Source organism: Tauraco erythrolophus, chromosome 2 (assembly GCF_009769465.1).
Source record: "Tauraco erythrolophus isolate bTauEry1 chromosome 2, bTauEry1.pri, whole genome shotgun sequence".
Lineage (NCBI taxonomy): Eukaryota > Metazoa > Chordata > Aves > Musophagiformes > Musophagidae > Tauraco > Tauraco erythrolophus.
This window is the reverse complement of record NC_141466.1, coordinates 102096213-102118363: the sequence shown is the minus strand read 5'-3', so window position 1 is coordinate 102118363 and position 22151 is coordinate 102096213. Positions and strand designations below refer to the sequence as shown.

Sequence of the window (22151 nt, the reverse complement as noted above, 5' to 3'; positions counted from 1 at the left end):
TTTAACGTTTCATACTGGTTTATTTTACTACATTATGAAAGAAGTTAGAGAAAAATGGTTAGGTTTAGTGTCTTTATTAAAGATATTTAAAATAGTATTTGTCAAAGGTAGGTAATTAACACATTTTTTACATTTGTATTGCTGAAAAAATTGAAGTGTATTACATGGAGCAGATTGTTAATCTATCTGAGAGAAGGATGTGATTCCTGGTGAGGTATTCGTTGTGCCAAGATACAGCTGAGTTGAGTTCCTCCATTGGGCCACGTCAGTTGACACTAGCAGAGGCTCTAACACATTCTTAGGGAGCTGCTGAAATTCAGAAAAGTTTAAGAGAAGAAGTCAGTTTCCAGGAATCCTCGGTGAGTATATTCTCCTTATTGTTGCACTCCTTTATCGCACTGCTGAGGGTGCTTGTTTGAAAATGACATCAGCAAGGGGCGAAAAATAAGCGGGAGAAACATGCTGTGGATGAAACTGCCTGAGCTCCGACAGTCCTATGCCCCTACGTGTGATTCCATGGAGCCGTATCGGCATGGGGCCTGTGTGAGGTTTTATGTACTCCCACTCCTGCAGCTATGCAGCTCCCCACGGCTGTGTGACCAGCCAGGCTGGTGAGGAGAGCCAAGGGGAGCATTTTCAGTTTACCAGTTCCCTATCTTCATTTTCTCTAAATATTTAGTGCAGACTAATTGGCCATCCATTGTGTGAGAGAGATGGAGGACTGGAGGAGAATCATTTGGCTGAGATTGTGGAAGTTCAAAATGATGATTACAGGATTTCAGAAGCAACGCTAGCAATTAAGCAAGCACGAGGGGGGGGTGGGGGGGTGGGGAGTGTACTTCCCACTGATTGTGCAGACGGTGGCCTGGGTTGCTGTTGCCCAAGGATGCAGGTCTTGGGTGCTACTAAACGTATACATTGGCAAGTACACCAAAAGGGAAGCAGACATCACTTGGGGCGCTGAGTATTTGCATGCTGTCAGCTCCCTCATGGGTACCTGGGAACCTCTAAACCCCAGGTAGCATGAGTCAGATCACTGTAAAGCAGTTTTCCTAGACCTAGTCCCAAAACCCATCCTGAAATAGCTGCTTGTGCAGGACATACCTGCTCATTAGGAAAAGCTGCTCCCTGGGAGACCCGTGCACCAAGTCCTGCATCATCTGCCAGCTGACTTCTTGGTAAATCCAGCTTTCTTTTATAGCTGGCATTTTCCGAAGGGCTGAGGAAATACCTGCTGGGGCAGCCTCTATCTGCTTGTGGGTTTGGGTTGGGTTTGATGCTCTCTGGATAAATCAAGAGATCGTGGCAGAGCAGTCTTGGATGTCCTGCTTTCCCCACTCCGTGGTCTGAAGGCATGAAAGTTTGATTGACTAAGCTGAAAAACTTGCAAAGTAGTAACTTTTCTATTTTGTCCTGATTTGAAAACATGTTTTATTGAACATTCAGATAAGCTTTGTGCAATGTGGGATTTGCATTTATTTTTTCCCTCAAGCATGTCAGATCAAATAGAAACACAAACTATATGACACAGAGGTCTCCTCGTGGTTTGCGCTGTTGCATGCTGCCTTTTGGTGTAATTGGATAGGGCTTATAGCATAAATCTGAAAAAAAAAAAACAACCCAGACTGTTTTCTGTCTGCAAGTGTATTTCACACCATTTGAAAATGCGAAGTTGGAAACAGCTTGCTAGGGTGGAATCCTAGCGTCACTGAATGGTGGGATTTTTGCCATTGACATTAGTGGGAGCGTGACTTCACTCATTTTTCACGCAGTATCTACTCTGTCTACATCTTGTCCTCCGGCCCTTTAGCCTTTCAAACAGGTACTCGAGACTGTTCAAACCACACTTTAGTGTTCTTAAATACACACCCACTCCTGAATTTCAGATCCATAGGCAATAAACTCAGCACGGAAAAAAAAAAATCCTTTCTCGTCTCGTTGATTATTTTCATACTTACCGACTGAGTCACGGGCTAACGCCAGACGGTGCGACCACACTTTCCTTCGTACCTACAGGGCGATGGTGGGGGACACGGCGGTGGGGTCAGCACAGGAGAATTAACGAGCCCCCCGGAGCTTTCGCGGGGCCCCGCAGCGCCCGAGCGACTGGGGGAGCGCCCGGGCTCCCCGGGAAGAGCCGGCTGCTGCCGTGCATGCGTGCGCGGGCGGCGGGGCCGGGGCCAGCGGCCGCTCACGCACACCGGCCCCGGCCCCGGCGCCGCAGCCGCCCGGCCGCCTCGCCCCGCCGCCGGCCCACGCGTGGGGCGCCCCTCCCCGCCCGGCCGCGGGCCGCCCCCCGCCTCCGCCCGGCCCCCGCGCCGCGCCCGGGCGGGCGCTTCCCCTGCGCGGCGCGGCGCGGCCGCGGCCGGGGGAAGGCGGCTCCCGCCGGGCCCAGCGCGGCGGCGGATGGCGGGGGGGCCGCGCCCGGCGGGGGCCGGCGGGGGCGCCCGCTGAGCGGCGGCGGCGGCGGCGGCGGCGGGAGATGCCGGGGGGTCCGGCGCGGCGGGGCGCGCCCGCGGGGCCATGAGGGCGGGCTCCGGCCATGGCCCATGGCAGCGCGGCGGTCATGCTGAAGTGCGTGGTGGTGGGGGACGGCGCCGTGGGCAAGACGTGCCTGCTGATGAGCTACGCCAACGACGCCTTCCCCGAGGAGTACGTGCCCACCGTCTTCGACCACTACGCAGGTGAGCGGGCGGGGGGCCAGGCCGCCGCCGCCGCCCTCTCTCCCTCCGTCCCACGGCCTTACCCTGCCGGGGGGCGGGGGGCGCGTTTCGGCCGGGGTTTGCCCCTCTTCACCCGCTGTGTTTGTTTCTCCCCCCGGCAGTGAGCGTTACCGTCGGGGGCAAGCAGTACCTGCTGGGGCTGTACGACACCGCCGGCCAGGTGAGTGCCGAGCGCTGCCCACCGCCCCGGCCCCGCCGCGCTCCCGGCGGTGAAGTTATTTGCGGGGCTGCGGTCCGGGCTGGGTGATTCGGAGGCGGGCTGGTGGTGATGGCGGGCGTGGGTGTGCGATTGATAAAACCCGGCTTCAAAAGAAAACCATCGATCCAACCTTTATTCCCGAGGGCGGGCGGGCGGAGACGGGCTTTATTTTTAGCGGTGCGTGGCCGGCTCCCGGGGAGCTGCGGCCGGGGCGCCGCGGCATCGCCCGGCCCAGGCATCGCTCCGGGCCGGGCATCGCCCCCCGTCAAACCCCCCGGGCTGGTGACCCTCCCGCCGGCCTTCAGATGAGGGAAACGTGCCTCGTTCAGCACGGAGGGAACTTGCTGGCTCAAAGGCGTCAGGTCGGATGGAGACCCAGACTGCCGCAGCTTGCCTTGTTTGCGCTTGACGGCTCTTAAATAGCTAGAAAAGAGTTGGTCAAGTTAAAGGTGGAAAATAATAAAATGTAACCTCAGCCGCTGCCTTTGAGATACCCTGGGTTTCTTTTGCTGTCCCAGACATTTGATCCATCAAGTGATTCATTTGGTTAAGATTATTACAGCCTGTTGTGAAAGATGCTATGTCAGCGCATATCATAAGTAACTTTAATGGTGGCTAAAATGCGTGATGTTTGGAGGGGTCACTGGTGTAGCAGTTTCTAAAGGGCTGCATTATTCCAGTCACTTCTTGGTTAGCTTAGCTTGCATGGCACCAGCTGCGGGCCCAGCACGCTCTCCTGGGTTAAAGTAGTCCCAGCCCTCCGGAGGTGCCTTGTCAGAAACAAAATAGTTTGTGAAGGGCCTGACCCCGGGAGGTGCGGGTGTCTCCCAAGGAGGCACGGAGAACATATGGAAATGCTGCGTGGGTTTTTGTAAAGTTGTGTATTCCTTACATTAAAACTTCTTCTTGCAATGTGAGCATGTGTTTTGGTCTCACATGACCTCAGACATGCTTCCTTGTTGTAAAGAGCAACTAGTAAGATAATCTCACTGGACTCACATAGACCGAAGCCATATTTTTAAACCATGTTATTCCTATACTTAATTGAACGATTGCTGCCTAAATTAATGTACCTTTTTAGATCTGTGTACAGCCGTAACAGAAGGGAAGCAGCATTTAACTGGTCTTGTATATCTTTGTTAGGCCTGAAATCAGTAATAAAATTAATTCCAGGAGAATCATAGGAAACAGCCGCATTTCCAGAAAGCCGATACTTGAAGGGTGAAACTCTTCCCCAAAAGACTGACTTCATGATTGTCATCTCACTGACGTAAACACAAACCAGTCAAATTTATGGCACCTAAGTGCATTTCTTATTACGGTCATAGTTCTTTTTCTCAGTAGTAATTGGTTCAAAACACAGCTTGTAAAATATTGCTTAAGTATGCTACAAAATGAGGATATAGTCCTCAGGCAAATAAAGCATTTAGTTAATATGCATCTATTTTTTTTTTAATAATGAGTATTGGAAAATGTAAAAGTGACAGTAGCACTACTGTACATATGCATAGCTTATTTGTGGATGCCATCTCAAACTGCTTGTGTTGGCTTGTTGCTATTAATGGGAGCGTGTGTTGTTAGCTCTGTGTAACCTTAACTAAGGTGGTTTTGTGGTATCCTGCTCTGCCTGAATGTGCTGAGTACAAAACCGAGTGACCTTTGGCCTCCTCAGAAGCTGCTAGGGTAAAGTGGCCAGTTTGCAGCACAACAGCAAGCGAAGATATTTCTGTTATACTAAGAAAAATGTTTCAGTGTGAAATTATATATCCAGATGTGTAAAAAGTTGAGGTAAGCTGCTTCTTTTTTTTTTTTTTAATAATTCTGAGAAGCTGAAATCTTAAGCTTGAATTACAGAGCAGTTTCTGATGTACCCAGGACCAGTTCTTGCTGGCCTAATTCAGAGGAGCCTCAGCTCACGTAGGGTGTTTTAATGAGGCTACCTTTACAAAAATATCTGGTCTTGGCAAAACTCCCCTTTTAGTTAGACTGGTGGTGCTATTAAAATCTCTGCCATTATCCCCATCTCACTTCAGCATGTTTGGGGAACTGGTGGCCATCTGGGGTTGCCCACAGATGCCCCATCCCAACATCCAGCACAACTAAGGAGATGCTCATGGGGAATCTGCGTGAAGATGCCAGTCCAGCAATTTCATTCTTTTAGCTGCTTCATCAGAGAGTGTGCTGACAAGCCTGTCTTCCCAGAGCTATGGGATAACAGAAAGCTCACCTTAAAGCTTAAATATATATAGTAAAGAGCAGAAAAGACATGAGTTGATGTTGCCTTCTCTGCATTGAGGAAATGGTGTGCTGCATCTGGTACACACCTGCTGCTTGCACGAACTTCTGATGGCTCAGATTCTTTGCTGCTCCAAGTCAGAATTTCTGTGCCAGCCAGCATGCATCAGTGCTTTTATTTCTAATTCTGCCACCCCCAAATTGTTTTACTGTAAAATACTGGCCTGATAGTATCATTTTATCAAAACTTGGCAGTATGTGATCACTGTGGTATCTAAGCAGCTCACAATCTTCAGTGCGTTTCTACTCCCAGCTGTGAACAGAGTACATAGGTACAATCTACAGATCTCATTTCTAGGGGAAGAGGGGTGAGGGGGTAAATGGAGGTTCCAACAGTGACCCACTCCAAATCCATGCAAGAAGCCTGTAATGGAACAAGAATTAAAGACCTTTTGATGTCTGGCTGGTGCACAGCAGGCTCATCAGCCCGAAATACTGACTTACCAGCTTGTGGGTCTCTTTAACTTGCATGGTTATGTATTTAGCAACTTGTGACAGACATCTCTTTGGCAGAGGAGTTGCAAGCTTTTGAGTTCATGGCATCCAGCACTCATTTCTAGTTTGCTTCTTCACAACTCACACAGGATCACGTGTAGTAACTCTACTGATGACATAATGCCGCATATCTTTGCGAGTTTAAAGTAGGTTGAGAATAATTCTATTAAAATCCCATTTTTTTCCAGGTTATATATAGCAGGGAAAAATGACACTAGTGGTTCACAAACTTCGGCCTATAGGCAGATAGACCTTCCCGCCTTTGTGTGCGTGTGAATTCAGGCAGGCATTTCTCTGGCTGAGAATAGCGAGGCCCTGGTTCAGCAGAAAATAGCCAGTACAGCTGCTGGGCAGTGGAGGCTCTTGGAGCCCGTTTGGGTTTGCAGCTGTGGAGGCAGGCTCCTGTGCCGGGGAGCTGGGTGGGAATTCGGTGCTGGTGGTGTCCAAGAGGGCATTCCTCCAGCAATTCCTCCCAGAGGTGGAGCCGGCAGCTCCTTTTTGCCTTGCTGATGCACAGAGCCATGCACTGAGACTGGGTGGGTTTGTAGTGGGTCCTGGTTTCCCGAGGAAGACGAGAACTCTGTAACTACCTACATCACCTGGAGCTGGGAGCATCAACGCACTGAAGTTTAAACGTGAGGTGCTTGTGATACTGATGCTTGGATGCCTTTGGCTTTGTAGTCACCTCTCTTGCTCTGGGAGACTAATTGCATGTCAGTACTGCTCTTCATTGAGCAGGGGTACGTGGCAAAATCAGCCTGGGAAGAGAAGCATGGCTTCATCAGGGGTCTCTTAACTTCACTGTATTGGAGTGCTTTTGAACTAATGACAAGTGATTATCATTTTGATCTTGCATAATACCAAAAATAATACTGCCAACTTTCATGATATTAAAACTTTTGGAGAAATGTCTGTAAGCACTAACAAAGAGGTATGCTGCGTGTCCCCTTGCCACGTCCCAAATGATCAGGATGAATGGGAGGACACAGGAGTTACCTCTTGTAGATTTCCTTCCATACTGAAGGCTGCTCCTTAAAATGGCAGTCAGGGTCCATCCTCCTCTCCATCCCTTTTGCTGTGGGATTTTCATTCATAGTGTGATCCCTTTTCCTCCAGCATGTGCTGACCACATACAGGTGGAAGCCTTGTTCTGCTCGTGTGTCTTTGCTGTGAAGGACTGTCAGAACCTGGAGGGAGGATGCGGGGGATGCAGGAGCAGAGCCTGTACTGCTCCTGCTGCCCGGGGAGGAGAGATACTGAGGCATAGCATGGCTGTCTGGTGCGGGTTTGGCACCAAGCCAGCATCTGGGCAGCGCAGAGTGGGGTACAGAAGGAGCAGAGTGAATCTTGCCATGGTGCAGTGCCTAATAATAACATTTGTATCCCTCAGCATCACTTACTGTTGTGACACTAGCGTGGCTTGGTTGGACAAAGCTGAGGTAAACTGTATTCCTGGCTTTTCACTTTTATTTCTCTGCTTTAAAGGCCCTAATACATTTAGGACAAGCTGTAGGTCTGATACAATAAAGCTTTCGGTGCCTTCTCAACTGTCACCAGAGCAGCAGCCACAAAATATGCCAAGCACAAGAGCAGAACAAGCTACTTCTTGGTTCCTCTCAGCCCAGATACTGCTGGCTACTCTGGTTGCAGCCGCAGCCATCTTAATTCAGATACACTGATTTTTTTGGTTGTAACGGAGGGAGGCCCTGATGTTGAAAGCAATTTTATATTAAAGTTGGTCGGGCTGCTGAATCGTGTAAAGCTAACTCAAATATTGGCAAGATCAGTGCCCGCGTTAAGGCCAGGTGTAAAAACACATGGTTGTAACTGTGAGTGTGCCGGTAGGAAAGAGAGGAGTGGAGGTGTGGTTATTAAAATGGATGGTAGGAAAGAGAGGAGTGGAGGTGTGGTTATTAAAATGGATGGTCACTAAACGTGCAGTGGCTGCTATAAATAAACCAAGAAACAGCAGTAATCTTTGTACTCCTTGCTGGCTGTTTGACTCGGCTGTGGTAGGTGGCCCTGGTACCACTTCAGTGTCCTACTGAAAGGAGAGTCAGCTGCTGATCATTTTGGCTGGTCTGTTGTGAAATAGAAAGGTCCCTCCTCAGACCACGTTACTCCTTCTGAGTTGCACCTACCACGCAGCCGTAGTGCCAAACGCAAGCCCGGAATGTGCAAGCACGGCCTGGCACAACGCAAAGCCTTTCACCCTTTACTGTAGAGCTGTGAACACCGAAACCTATAGTGTGATTTTGGCAGATCTACAAATGAAATGTTAGCAATTAACATCCTGTCCCCTTTCCGTTCCCCCCTGCGCCTCCCTCCTCCCACATGCATTTTCCCTCACTCCCTTTACGTTGTCCCAGCCGAGCTGGCAGCTGGCACTGGAAGCTGTGAGCTCACTCCCGGCCGGCATGCTGGCCTAGGAATAGAATAGCTCAGCCTCCGCCGAAGCTGCTCCGTGCTTAAGGATGTTGCCAGCCACCGAGATTTAACGGCTCTGCAGCAACAACTGGATATATGCAGGTAAAATAAACACGTGCCTAGACTCTCTCTCTGAAATTTAAGTTTTTCAAGGCAAAAGAAAGAGGTGAAGTGCCTGAGCTTACGATCTCAGTGTTGAGAGTCCTCTAGGCAAGTGTTTAAGCAAAGACAGGCTTTCCCTTTAAAGCGAAAGGGACTCTTGCCTTCAGATCGGCTCTTAAAAATGGCCTTCCAACAATAATAATCCCCGTGCTAAACTTACATTCAGACGCCTCGTTGTGAGCTGTGACTCACGCTTTGAAAGTGTCGTATCTTTCCTAGAAAGATAGGATAGCATTGTTATCGCCAGATGGGGAGTCTCAGGATGGGAGATGCTGCTCTGAGCTCCCAAAAGCATCCGCTAAATATTTGTTGGAAACTCAAGACAGTTATGTTTTATTTTCAGTGTGTCGGAAGCCCCACAGCACTTCTGAATAGCAGCACCGAGTTATGTTAAAATCAAATGTAAGGGATGTGTTTGAAAATGTAGATCCAGAATGTCTTCCCCAAATTAAAAGTTAAATGGCAGATCAAAGTAAAGAACCCAAACCCAACCAACTTTGAGAGGTTCTCTGAAGCTTCAGTTTTTGATATCTTAAAAGCACATTTTCATGAAGACTACTGACCTAGAGAGACTCTTGCTAAATATTATGTGGTCAAGTCAAAATCCCTTTTTCCCGGGTTAAGAGTCAGTAGATATCCTTCAGTTTGTGACCGAGTTCTCTCTGAATTTTACTTATTTATGATTTCTTTGAGGTATGGCGACATCTTTCAATGTTATCCAAACATCACCAGCTAAAAAGGCAACCCTGAACACAGGCAATAATTATTGGTCTTCCAGCACAACGTTATTGCATATCCTCTTTACTTCCTGACTTCATCTTAAGATGAGTTGTGCACCTGTGCTCATTTGAGTATGATATACTCTACAGCTGTACTGCGGGGGGCAAGAGTAAGGGAATGGGACAACTGGGTAAGGTGGCATGAGCTGGCAGAGTTTTTCTGATAGAGAACATAGGAGACTCTGGGATTTTTTGGCAGGTCCATAGTCAGACTTCTTGATTGAAATCGCCTTCGCAAAGAGCTCTTTATATTTTGGTAAATATGAAAAGTATAAAAACTGTGCTGTTTTTCACTTACAGCCTCATTTCTGATTCATCCTCCAAACTACATCTTAAAACAAACTAAATATAATTTAGACTAGAGTACTGCCTCTGTCGCACAGGCGTACAACGCAAAAGGACTTAGAATGTGTGTTAGGGTCTGATCCAAAGCTCTGTGTTAGCAGGCACCCTATTGCTGATTTCAGTAAGCTTTGTTCCAGTTCCTTTATTGAGAACACATGGACAAAGTGGACGTAAAACTTACTTCAGCAATACCGAGGTTTTGTCAGTCCCAGGCATTCAAAATGATGAGTCAGCTATTCCTATCCGCAGACAGGACTGCCTAAAAAAAACCTAAGGAATCAAACCTAAAGGTTTGAGACTTTTTATTTTGCCCTTTGCTGAGAATTTTCTTTAAGCCTTTGGGCTTCATGTATTCAAGATTTCTCTATATCTGTGGGGGACTAGAAATTTATCTTTCATTTAAAGGTGAAAAGGATGTGATTTTTGTTTATGTCATCGTGAGACTCCAGGAACCTGGGCTTTACGAAATAATATAAAGCACACTGATTCCAAATCATGCCGTTTTATTGGGAATTATAAAAACCAACTTTACTGAATGTATGCTTTGGGACAAAGCCCCAGGACTTTTTTTAAAACCTCCAAATTAGCAGTTACATTTCTAACAGAACTGCCCCTCCTTTAATTAGAAAAAATGCAAAATGAGCGCAGAGAGGAGTGGAATTTTGTCTTTTTACCGCTCTGTTCTGTGGTTTTATAAGCAGTCTCCTGGTTTGGACTGGGGACTGGATTATTTGTGTTAAGAAAAATTTGTCTGAATGCTACATGATGCTTTCAGCAGTTCTGAGGAGGTTGTGTCATTTGACATGTTAGCAGCTACTGTCCTCCATCTGTTTTAATCCTGCTCTGTGCTGCATCCGTGTTGTGGCACGTGTGCACTAATTCTTTGTGATGGCTGGCACTCGCTGGCGTGTGTATAAAAATGCAGGTGGCAGCATTATTCTCCAGAGCAAAAGAACATCTATTGGCATCCTAGGTGAGCTTATTGCTTCAGATGAATAAAACAGACTGGCAGTGCCTCAGGCAGCTTGCGCTCTAAGTCAGATGTAGCCATGAATGCTGAAAGATCATCTGTAGGACTTAATGCAAGTTCCTTGCTGGTCTGATTTGCAGTTGGGATGCAGTGGCAGAGTCAAAAAGGGATGGATGCCAGGTGTGATCTGGGCTGCATCTTCAGTTACGGCCAACAGATAGCCTAGCCACGGGCAGTGAGATGGCTTACATATTCCTCACTTAAGAAAGTAAAACTGTCGCAAGTTTTTCAATGGCCTTAACATCTGCTCCAGTGAAATTGTTGAGTGTTTTACTGCGTTCCTCAATGGAAGCTGTTAGCCCTGACAAATCGGGACGTGTCATAAAACAAGGTGCAGAAGGCTCTTAGGAACTCCTTAATTCCAGAAACTCTTTCAACATGATGTGTTTATTCAGTGTGCACGTGATGGCACCTGTACCGTGGCACTTTGTCTTTCAAGAAGTTGTATGATGGGAATTAATCTTGAGGAGTCAGTGTGAAGGCCTAGTCTTCTATCTTAAAAAGCTGTTGCTCAACACTGGACTGAAGAATGTGCTTTTGGGGTTTATTTGTAAAAAGTGAAATGGAATGGGACACCTGTCTGATCAGTCTTTTTTGTCTAGGCAGGACTTACATAGTAAATGAAAAGACATATCTGATATGACATGGATAACTATATTAAACCATCTCTATGCCATAGTCTGTTTTCCCTGCTAGAACAGATTTCTTGATGGCCATATTCTGTAAAAATAAAGTGAAAGAACACATCTTTCCGAAGAGCAGGTTCTGCAGAGGATTTGACCAGATCCTCTGTGCCAGGGTGAGTTTTATTTTTTCCCTTTGATTGCCCAAATCTGAAGGAATGGAAAATCCCGATTGTTCATGGCTGCAGTCACCAAAACTGGGGTGAATTCCTTGGCCAGAGAAAGTGGAAATCCTGTGTGGGAGGAGTGCTGTTCTTAAGGTCACTGACAGCGAGAAAGAAACTGTCAGGAACGCGGCAGAGCCTTGTGATTTCTCATGGGTAAAGACTGAAATGGGCTTGTCCATGGCAGCTGCTCTGCCACTTCTTAGGGGCTCCATAGTGGATAAGCAAGTGGTATAAGGTGTTTAAATGAAATTGTGCTTGCTGGTACTACTTGCAGTCAGTTAAATCCATGTTCTGTTGTTACAGATGCTAAAATATTAAGTCTCACAGAGAAAATTCAGGGACTTTCACTTTTAGAAAACCACAAAGAAGTCAGCAAGTTGAAGTTTCTGTGGTGATAGAGGAGAGAGAGAGGGAGTGTTCTGTTGAGACTGTCTAGGAAAATGTTTAGCATCACCACATGGCAGGAATGGCAAGACGTAGGATTTGAACAGTATTAATCTCACATTTAGTCTCACATTAAGACTGGGATCAATTCTGATCACTTCAAGGCAATTTTGTGTATAGTTAAAGGAATATTCTGTCCTGCTTGCCTTTAATGCTCTAAAATCCATCTAACTAGGCTCCATCTTCCAGCTACTTATTTCTCTATATATGGAGAAGCTTTTCAGACATGTAAGCAGCTGCACAGTCCTCAAATATGCCAGAAGGAAAGTTTTGTCAAAAAAAAATAAAGGTAATTCACAAACCCTGGGCTTTTTCAATGTATAATTCATACCTCCTTTGAACAGTCCTCCTCACAGGAATTTAGAGATGGACTTAGATCAGCTTACTTCATTTTTAGAATACAAAGGAAGAGCACTTATCCTGTATTCTTGCAGCCTTTTCTATAAATTAAAAATAGATGCTGGGCCCAAATCGGCAGCTTTTTGCACTCCCTGGGAAACCTGTGCGAACAAGCCACAACAGGACAATTCTGCTTTCTTTAGCAATGCAAGCTCTATCCCCAGAAGCCTGTGAAGAGACAGAGGGTCTGTAGTACACTTTTCCCCTGCAGCCAGGGAATAATCGCCATGTCTTGTTTTGAGTCTTCAGAAGCTTGTGGCTACAGATGTAGGTGACTGAAAAATCAAACGTAGTGATGAGTGGAATAGGGCTTGGATTGCAGAACTGGACAAGCAGTTGTTTTATGGCATTGCTGCGTCAGTCCAAATTGCCGCTTGCCAAATGGTCCTGCATTAGCGGTGCCTTGCGAGTGGCAGTGCCAGGAAGCCAGCGTCCTGGGGACGCTCCACTCTCCTTCCCTGCAAAGGGTTATGATGTTATACAGCCCAGACTGAAAATATTTGGAGTGTTTCTAGCCAGGGAAGCAATTTGTGCTTGGCATAGGGCAGTACAGACCACTTTCCTCTCTCTTGGTAGGCACTTGCTCTTGGAGGCTTTGCCTGGTGTTTACGGCAAAGCTGCAGATCAGCCTTTAATTCCAAATAATCTGAGGGAGACGGTAGGATGCGTCCACTGGGGTAACTATGAGCTGCTACTAAGGCCCCAGGGCACGTTAGATACAACAGTTATTATGGTTCACTCGTTATGTTTTCTGAAATATTACAGGGGGCGGTCCGAAATGGAAATTTATTTTCAGGGAGGAAAACTATGAAAAATGCATACTTGAAGGATAGCTTTGAGATGCACTTCAAAAATTAAAGCACGGTGATTCATACTGAGAGAGGACTTTCGACTGTCGTTACCAAGCCCCACTGTGAAATGAGTTACAACTTGGACTTTTAGCTGGAGTTTTGCTCTGCAGAAACCGGCTGGTTTCGTATGTGTGCCTCACTGAAACCCTTTGAGCAGCAGCAGTCATTACCCTTCACTGCATGAAGGTTGGATTCCTCCTGCAACTCTGCTTGATGTCTATTTTTGGCTTCCCCTCTAAAAACAGATGGCTGGGAGTGAGAACCTCCTCTTGCGATTGCTGTTGTAAGCTATGAAAGCAACAGATGGTTGCTAACACAGAGATCATAAACTTAGAGTTGTCGAGCTCATTTTTCTTCCAGAGTGGTGCAAGCTTTATTTTACTCTGCCCTCCCCACCGCCACTTCTCAGAATAAAAAAGAAATAGGCTTATCTTTTTGTTTATAAGAGTATATCAGTATAACTGGAGATGTATAGCTGAAATTTCTTTCCTAAGCTGCAAAACATATAAAATAATTAACTACTTTAGTTCCATCAGAGTACAAAACACTGGGCCTGAATTAAAACGTAAGCATGACACACCTTGCTCAGGGTCCCTGCCACTGATGTTACTGACATACCAGAATTTGATTTCTCCTGTTTTCTCAAAGATGCTAGCTCTCATATTTGCAAGCAAAAAACCCAAACAGATCTAGGTTAATGTCTTACTCACTGCCTGTAACAGCAGATCTTAGAGGTGTAAATTTCCCCAGAGGTGGTCTTGGTCATGGGAAGGTATTGACAGCCAGGGTGTCCTCTAATTGACTTTCATCTCTCCAAATTGGATGGAGGGACTCTAATACCGTTCCAGAGGTGAAAGAGGCCTGTGGTCTCACAGTACTGAGGGAAGGGTAAGGATCTCTGTCCTCATCACTTAACTTGGGCAGGGAGGAGTGCGATACAATAAATCAAGGGAGCTACAAGGGCTCTGGTACTATGGGATCTCAGTATGCCTTCACCTCTTACATCAGTTTTCTAACATATACAAAGAAATAATGCTTTTTGTGGGTCTAGAAGGTTGTCCAGAAATTATTAGACTTCACTTTGTCTTATTGTTTATTTTTTAAAAAATATCCCACTGCATATAAGCTATATACATCAAAGGCTTTTGGAGTTCTTTGCAAAGACTAATGCATTATTAAGTTAGCAAACCCCTATGGGGCACCCTAACAGATGGGAAGATGCACGTAGGGAGAGGATAATAATTTGCTCAGGGCTACACATTGTGTTGGTGGCAGAGTAAGGAATGTAGTTTGTGTGTTTTTAACTATGTCTCTCAGTTGATACCCGTGGAATTGGGCAAAAGTATTAGTTCAGAATCAATTGTACAACTTGAAATACGGCACTGCATTGTGTTTTTAGTCTGAGCAAACCCTTGACACAAAGAAGACTACAATGCTGCAGAATTGCAATACCATTCTTCAGTCTGCATACAAAAGTTCTTCAAGACCTCTTTTTCAAGCAAGTAAATGTCGGGAAAAGAAATAGACAAATTTTCCACATGTTAAAACAAATCCAGCTGAACATCCAAAATACAGTGAAAATCAGTGATTCGATATTCAAGTACAAGGCAGCAGAAAATCTCAGAGAGGCAGATTATCAGGTACTATAACAGAAAAAGAGACCTAAAGGAGAGATTTTAAGGAGCTAAGCTAAAGGCAATGCTAGACCTACCTGCAGAATATCAAAACTAGGGCAAAGTGAAAATTTAAAAGTATGTATTTCCATTCTCCTCTCTTAAAACAAAAAACTCAAACAGTGCTTCTCAGTCTGTAGTTGAGAAGCCAAGTCGAGTTATTAGTTCCTCTATCTCATCTCCTTTCCCATGTCTGTTCCCTATTGGCAGCTGTTCTGGGTCACCACAGAGACGCTAGGTAAATGATGGAAGGTCCTGTTGAAATGTCGTATCTTTTATAGGGATCACAGCTCCATATAACATTAATTAAGCCAACATACTTGCATCCAACTTGTTTAAAGTTATTACAACTCTCATGTTTTCAGCACGTGTTTCTATCTGCATTCATCTGCTTCAGCAAACAGCAAACAATTGTGTTTGAAAGTCCATAGTATGATGGAGAATGAGCCATTTCACTACAGCCTGAAGTTTTTGAGACTTGTACTGCATATTTTGATCCTTAGTGGCTTTCTTGCCCATCTTATTAATATTCTTAAAATATTTCAGTTAAATTCTTTAAATATTTTTAATGCCTAAATACACACCCACTGCCTCCCCCAATTAGATTGGAAGTCTAATTGCTGTACAGCGTGGTGTGTACATGCACTCAAACTGGAATTTATGTTGACTGGCTAGTATAATTAGATTTTGCCATTGCATTTAATTTTAGAATAAACCACATTTATTTCCCTTACACTAGATTCAGGAAATAAATTACAGTTGAAGCAATCAGATTTTTCCAGGCTTCTCTAATATTCAGTCTAAAGTCATTTGGTATTTCAGATTCTACTACCAAGTGCAGCAGTTATGTAGACTCAATACATCAGAGAAAGTTTTCAGGTTTGATCGTTAATTTTGAGAGGCTGTTGGGGTGCAGAAGGAGTCTCTGAGCACAGATGGTCATCTGGGTGCTGGTAACATTTAAGCCAAGGTGTCTCTTAGGAGGACCTAGGACCGGACTAATCATGTGGTAGGAGGCTTTATTAGAATTACACCCGCCATTATTAGTATCAATACAAACCTAATTCTTGTAGCATAGACAAGGTTTAAAGAAGAGTCTGACAGCACTGACTTGTGTCAAGCAGCAGGATTGGTGGATATAGACAAATTCTCTGTTAATTTAAGTAAGCATAAACGCAGCAAAGTCACTGTAATAAATACCACGAACATCTTTGGCTGTGGTACATGATGTATCCAATCACACTGTACTTGCCCTCATTGTAACTTTTTAATTACACAGGATGGACCCACAGCTTGCCCAGTGTAGATGAGACAGAGTATAAACCAAAAGGCATATAAATAGATGCAGGGGCAGGAAAGGAGTTCAGCAACGCACACGCCTTAAAATGCGGTAACGTTGCTCGCTCCCAGATGAGTGCTTACGAATACATGGGAAGTAAGGTGCAGTACCAAGATGTGGCTAAATGTACAAGGATTTGTATCCAATGGGACTTAAACTAAATATGAAAGTTTTGAAGTAAACCATGCAAACGTAACTTGGCTTTGAGATCAGAAAATGGTTAGTATTTGCTATAAATAAAAGGTCTGTCTGTAATTTGAAATGGATTAACTAAGAGGTATTTTAAGGTCAGTGCACTAACAGTAATTTCTGGTGACAATGAAATGTTTTCTTCATTCCAATATTTAATACAGATGGTATTCTAATTATTGGAACCCAGGTGGGAGGTTTTTAGAAAATGTTAAAGTGTACTGAAGGCAACTCTTTGGTAGTAGGAATAAATTATGACTTTAAACTAGATTTATTTTTTTTAAAGAAAACTTTTTCAGTAATACCTTGAATATGATTTAGTAGAGCTGAATTTGAAAGCCACTGACAGATCTGCCTGATTGTTCTTGCGTGCAGATTTTGTACTCCAGGGACCAGTGTAATTTGCAGTTGGGAAGCTTCTTTCAGAATTTTGATCTCCACCCTAGAAAACAGAGTGGCAACCCTGAGGAGGATCTAACTACATTCAGTTGTAGAAGTGAAACGTAAAATACATGCTTAAAAAAAGAACTGAATGTTAAATAGTTTCAAGTTGCTGTTGTGATTTTTTTTTAAAAGTTATTTCTGCCTTCTGTGACGAACATCCACAGATGTGGAAAAGACATGGTTACTAGTTTTTTCTTTTGAAACAGGATAGGAGCCTGACACTAGCAGGGAGACAAGTGATCTTCAAAAAGGCCTGTCAAATGTTGTAGTTTCACAGTAGTGTCAGTTATCATAGTTGTGAAATTGGGAGCCCATGTTTACAGCTAAGCATGCTCTAGCTTATTGACAAAACCGACTCTACAGAGTATACAAGTCTGGCAGTAGAGCATACAATCGAAATGGCACATGAGAATAATGATTACAAATAAGAATATTGTGTAAATAGACACTGAAGAGTATTGGCCACTTGGCCTCCTTGCTAGTGCAGAACCTCCACTAGTGCTTGTTTTCGTCTTTTCTCCGTTTCACATGAGGGTAACAGCCCTCTTCCCGTAGCTGTTGACTTCCAAGTGAAAAGATGGGTCCAAGAGAAACTGTTCTGAGGAAGTTCTCACATGTCTTCTGAAATTCTAGTGACACCACCTTTAAAACTTAACAATTAATCAATTCAGGGCTTTTTTGAGGCTGCAACTGTAGATTAATAATCTGGTAATGCGACAGCTGTCAAGGAAACAAAAATTTAATTTTCTGGTTCATTTCAAACATGGAGTTGAATTACATTTCCGTCTCTACATTTAATGAAGAAATCGTTCCAATACTTGTGAGATTTAATTAAGATGGGGAGCTTGCATGGGGAAGAGGGAGGCTGGTATAGAAGCTATAGTAAAATGATGTTTATTGTGGGAGAGAAGGCATAAAACCAGCATTCTTTGCTGTGTCTGCAATGCCTGGGCTCAGTCTTAGTTATCTGTTGTGGTTTGTTTGTTTGTTTGTTTTGCTTTTTTGTTTGTTTGTTTTTTAAAAAGCTTGAGGTAGGAATGGTAGGGCATTGGTTCACTGCCATAGACCAAAGGAAGCCTTGCAGAGAGAAGCTGGGGCATGCTCCCTCTTGCTCTTAGCTAAGAAATATGGCAAAATCCACTTTCTTTCTCTCTTTGCTAGAGGGACTCTTGTTTTACAGTAGGGACAATGCTCCTAGGTTCCTCTGTTGCCAGTGTATTGTATGCCCTGGCAGTAGGACTTGTGGCTTTAAATGCTATGGCTCTAAATAACCCAAATAATCTTTTCACACTGTACCACCCTCTCCCTCCCACCATTACTGTTCCCCAATTCCGTTCTTGATCTTTAATTTTTGTTCCTTCCCCACTCTGTGCTGGGCTTGCTTACAGAAAGCAGAGTCTGGACAAAAGAGGTCCCTTCTGATCCTTACTTTGTCTGTCCTGAACATTAGCAACAGGACAGTAAGGTTTGTAAAAGACAGAAATAAAATTCGAAGGAGGGACTTAAATTATCACCTTTACATATGATCCAAAAGAGAACATTTAATTTAAGTGTGTTAAATAGCCTTAATCTAGCCGAGCTTTGTATAACCTGGATGGCTCCATAGCAGTCACATCTGCTTGCTTCTCTTTGGTCGAACAAATGACAACCTTTGATATGCAAGTATGCTTGAATCATAAGCTTTTCTTTTTTTAATTTAAGTGAAAACTTTTTAAAGGGTAGTCTTCTGTGTAATCTTGTACAGACGTTAAGTTTCTATCAGTATTAACACAAAGGGTATTTCTATATCTATATTCACATGTAATTACCTCATATGGAGATTTTGCTCTAACAGCCACACTAACTTGGGATAGTTGTAAACGTTCAGACAGTTTGCTTCAACAAAATTCCTAAAACATGAATAGTTTCTGACTATAACTGTTAAAATTAACAAAATACAAGCAACAATTTAATACTGCAGGTAACAGAATTTTTCTTTCTCAGGAAGACTATGATCGTCTGAGACCTTTATCTTATCCTATGACCGATGTCTTCCTTATCTGCTTCTCAGTGGTAAACCCTGCTTCATTTCAAAATGTGAAGGAAGAGTGGGTACCGGAGTTGAAGGAATATGCACCTAATGTTCCCTTTTTACTAGTAGGAACACAGGTATATCTGCTTCTGTTCTACTTTACGTAAACAATTTAGGTCATTGTATGGTGCCTATTCTTTGGGCTGGAAGTTCACCCCTGACAGGGCTCGAGCAGAGTCCCCTCTGGCTTTGGAGGAACAACCCTAACAAGTGGCAGAAGAACCTAGATCTGTGGTGTTCTCTAATGAGCCACCTCCATTTTGTTAAAATGTATGCATTGTAAACAGGGTGGCAAGATTGGCTGCATCTCTCCGTGTGACTGTGTAAAATGGGACTTACAGAATAAAACTGTCTGTGCATGCCGGTGTTACTGGAATTACTTGGATCTGCAACTATTAGTCATCCAATATTTGCTGAAACAAAGGAGCAAGGGGAAAAGTGATACAATTTCCTCTTGCTTCTTGTGGGCAGTGGACTGGGCTTCAATTACAAAGTGACACACATGTTGCTGTTATGTTTGGGTTAATCTTTCTGCCACTGCTGTATATACTTTCTGATATTCTGAGATGATCACATCTAATTGAATAGCTGAATTACAGGATAAATGTTTGTTCCTTCTGGATTAAAGGCAGTAGTTCACATCTTAAATTTCCAAGGCTTTTGGATCAGGAAGGGTCCACGATCTGAATCATGACATGACTCTGGTTTTATACATGTAATACTCCATTAAATAAAGAATTCTGCTTTAAAAAGAGGGTATCGTGTAGCCTGCTGACTTTTATTTAGAAAAAGTATTCCAACACGACTGCAATCTTTCTTGCTAGATTGATCTTCGTGATGACCCAAAAACTCTGGCAAGACTGAATGATATGAAAGAGAAGCCCATATCTGTGGAGCAAGGACAGAAGTTAGCGAAAGAGGTAAACTGAATACTCCTAAATGAAACCAAGTAGCAAAGAAGCAAAAAAACCTATTTCCGATTGACATTTTCTTCCTCTACCACTTTGCCCACTTCTTTTACCAGTCAACGTAAGAAACCCTATGACTGGTTACCAGTTAACAATATTTACTTACATTGTTGAATGCTGCTAACAAGCAGATCTGTGTAAGAGCACTTCACTGTTAATAATAGTAATGACTTTCTGTGTAGACACGTAAAAACTACATAAGCATTAGTCAATTAAAATCACAGAGTGGTTGGGGTTGGAAGGGGCCTCCCCTGCTCAAGTAAAATGCTGGAAGCATCTTTAAGAAATTATTTGAGAATGCTATACTACCATTTAAACATACTGCACAGATAATGCTTACCAGGGCACTCGTTAGTCTTATTTTTAAAACAAATTGGTCATGTAATTCTGAAATTCTTTTTTGCTGTTTAGTTATCAAAAATACCTTAGGACCCCACTGTCAATCTGAAGAGCTTATTTAATAAGCTTCCTTCATAAACCAAACCAAGTTAAATGCATTCCAGATCTTTGGCCAAAAGAGAAATCTTATTTTCTCCTACAGGGGGAAGCACATTCAGATAACTTTCCTAGATCACAGCCAAACATTGTGGTGTCACTACAGAAGAAGAAAAAAAAAAAAAAAGCAGAAGTGCATGGATAGAACTGAACATTTGAAATATATTGCTCTTGAATTAACTTCTTTTCTTGACAGATAGGAGCCTACTGCTATGTGGAGTGTTCAGCTTTAACACAGAAAGGACTGAAGACCGTTTTTGATGAAGCTATTATAGCCATTCTAACTCCAAAGAAACACACAGTGAAGAAGAGAATAGGCTCAAGATGCATAAACTGCTGTTTGATCACGTGAGATACATTTGACAATGGCCAGGCTTACTGTGAAATTCTACTGAATTTAAATACAATGCATTAAGTACACAGCGAACTTGTTGCAGGTTTGAAGGCTAAAACTATGATTCTGCCTTCTACAACCAGTGAAATCCAGAAGAATAAAATCAAACTCAACGCACTTGTAATAAGAAGCCACCGCACCTGTTACAAATATTTTATTCAGACTGGAAGGTACAATCTCTCAGGGTTACATAGTCTAGAGGAAGCAAAAACTGCACCAAGTTGATTGAAACGGCATCTATGTGATTTTATTGAGTGGAGATGCTTGGCCTGAAATACTCTAAATGAATTTGGATAGTCTTCTGCTTTGACTATACATATACATATATATATATATATATCTCCCTTATAAAAACAACTACTTTTGCACAGTCTGTATGGAATCTGCACAAAGAAATACCTTGTCTCTCTTCGCTCCAGTTATCTGCTTTTGTATGTAAGCTGCTTCCGGTTCCAGTGTATCCACAGAGGTGCAATAATCAGACCAGCCGTATAGCCAAAGGTAGCTCCCAGGGAACAGGAAATGGGCCAGACCTGAGGGGAGAACACAAGGTAAAAGCAGACAATGAGGAAAACGTTTGTGGTTTTTTGTACTTCGTGAGCACAAATTCTCAGTGTAATCTAGGTACTGAAAGACAGTATAGTCTTATATTCTACTTTAAAGCTTGACATGCTTTCCTAAAAATGCCAAAAGTGTAACAATCATCTTCATGAACACTAAATGCTGTTGTACAGTTTTTAATTAATATGCATTAAAATTTAACCAGGCTTCTGGCTACTGCAGACTTTAGTTTGATATTCACAAAACTATGTAGAAAATTTACCAGTATTTATATCCCCTGATGTGTTCAGCTAACCTAACCTCCTGTTCTGCTGCACCCATTTGGAAACCTACAGGTTTCTTAGCGGTTTCACCTTCCAATCTCTCATGGTGTTACGAAACTTTTAGAGATGTGTATAAATGAACTCATATTCAAATAAGGCTGGACACTGAGATGGATACAGGGTTTTTCTTTCTTTTGATCTTGAAAAGTAGGCAAAGGGATTAATTTCCCTGTGGTTAGCATTAGGAAGGGAACACAGATTTGGAAACTGGACATCTTGCATCCAGTTCAGCAAATATGTAGTAAACCAGTTATGTTAAAGAGAGCTTTAATTATAAACTCTATTTCCTAGTATAAGAACAGGAAACCGACTCAACACAGCTGACTCACTTGCACAAACCATCTAGTACTGAGGCAAAGTAGTAATGGGATTCCCCCTCAGCCCCTCTTCTTTTTTTTTTTTTTTTTTTTTTTAATTGGTATTGATTTACAGAGAGGAGTGGCCAAAACAAAACTTAATCAGTTTGTCCTCAGATGTAGCTTATATTACCAGTCAGCTACATACTGCATTTCATGAAAGTCTCAACTTAAGTTGGTGACTAAAAATATTTATTGTAGAATAAACTGAATTCCCATCCCTTTTCAAAATTCCCCTTTGCATATTTTCTTTTTGCAAGGAGAACTTTGCATTTCCTGCTGTACAGTGTATGTTCCTGAAGCAAGTACAGACTGCACTCTCCTATTTTTTTTAATTTT

General features: G+C 43.4%; 2 protein-coding genes across 4 annotated transcripts in view; one reads left to right on the top strand and one right to left on the bottom strand.

Annotated features, from left to right (window-relative positions):
* The first annotated feature begins 2533 nt into the window (after window positions 1-2533).
* Window positions 2534-20675, top strand: RHOQ (ras homolog family member Q). Its single transcript, XM_086631689.1, has 5 exons — window positions 2534-2684; window positions 2825-2883; window positions 18628-18792; window positions 19540-19635; window positions 20375-20675. The coding sequence occupies exons 1-5, from the start codon at window positions 2543-2545 to the stop codon at window positions 20528-20530; spliced, it is 618 nt and encodes a 205-aa protein (XP_086487815.1). The 5' UTR covers window positions 2534-2542; the 3' UTR covers window positions 20531-20675.
* PIGF (phosphatidylinositol glycan anchor biosynthesis class F) overlaps window positions 19567-22151 on the bottom strand; it is a 22959-nt gene continuing 20374 nt past the window's right edge. Inside the window, exons 6-7 of one of the 3 annotated variants that reach the window (XM_086631687.1) lie at window positions 20972-21105; window positions 19567-19603 (exon numbers count right to left, since the gene is read on the bottom strand). In XM_086631687.1, coding sequence (XP_086487813.1) covers window positions 20992-21105 — 114 coding nt within the window. In that variant the 3' untranslated portion in view covers window positions 19567-19603; window positions 20972-20991. Of the gene's footprint in view, window positions 19604-20797; window positions 21106-22151 lie in introns of those variants that run through there. The other 2 variants (XM_086631686.1, XR_015223031.1) reach the window with 2 other exon arrangements.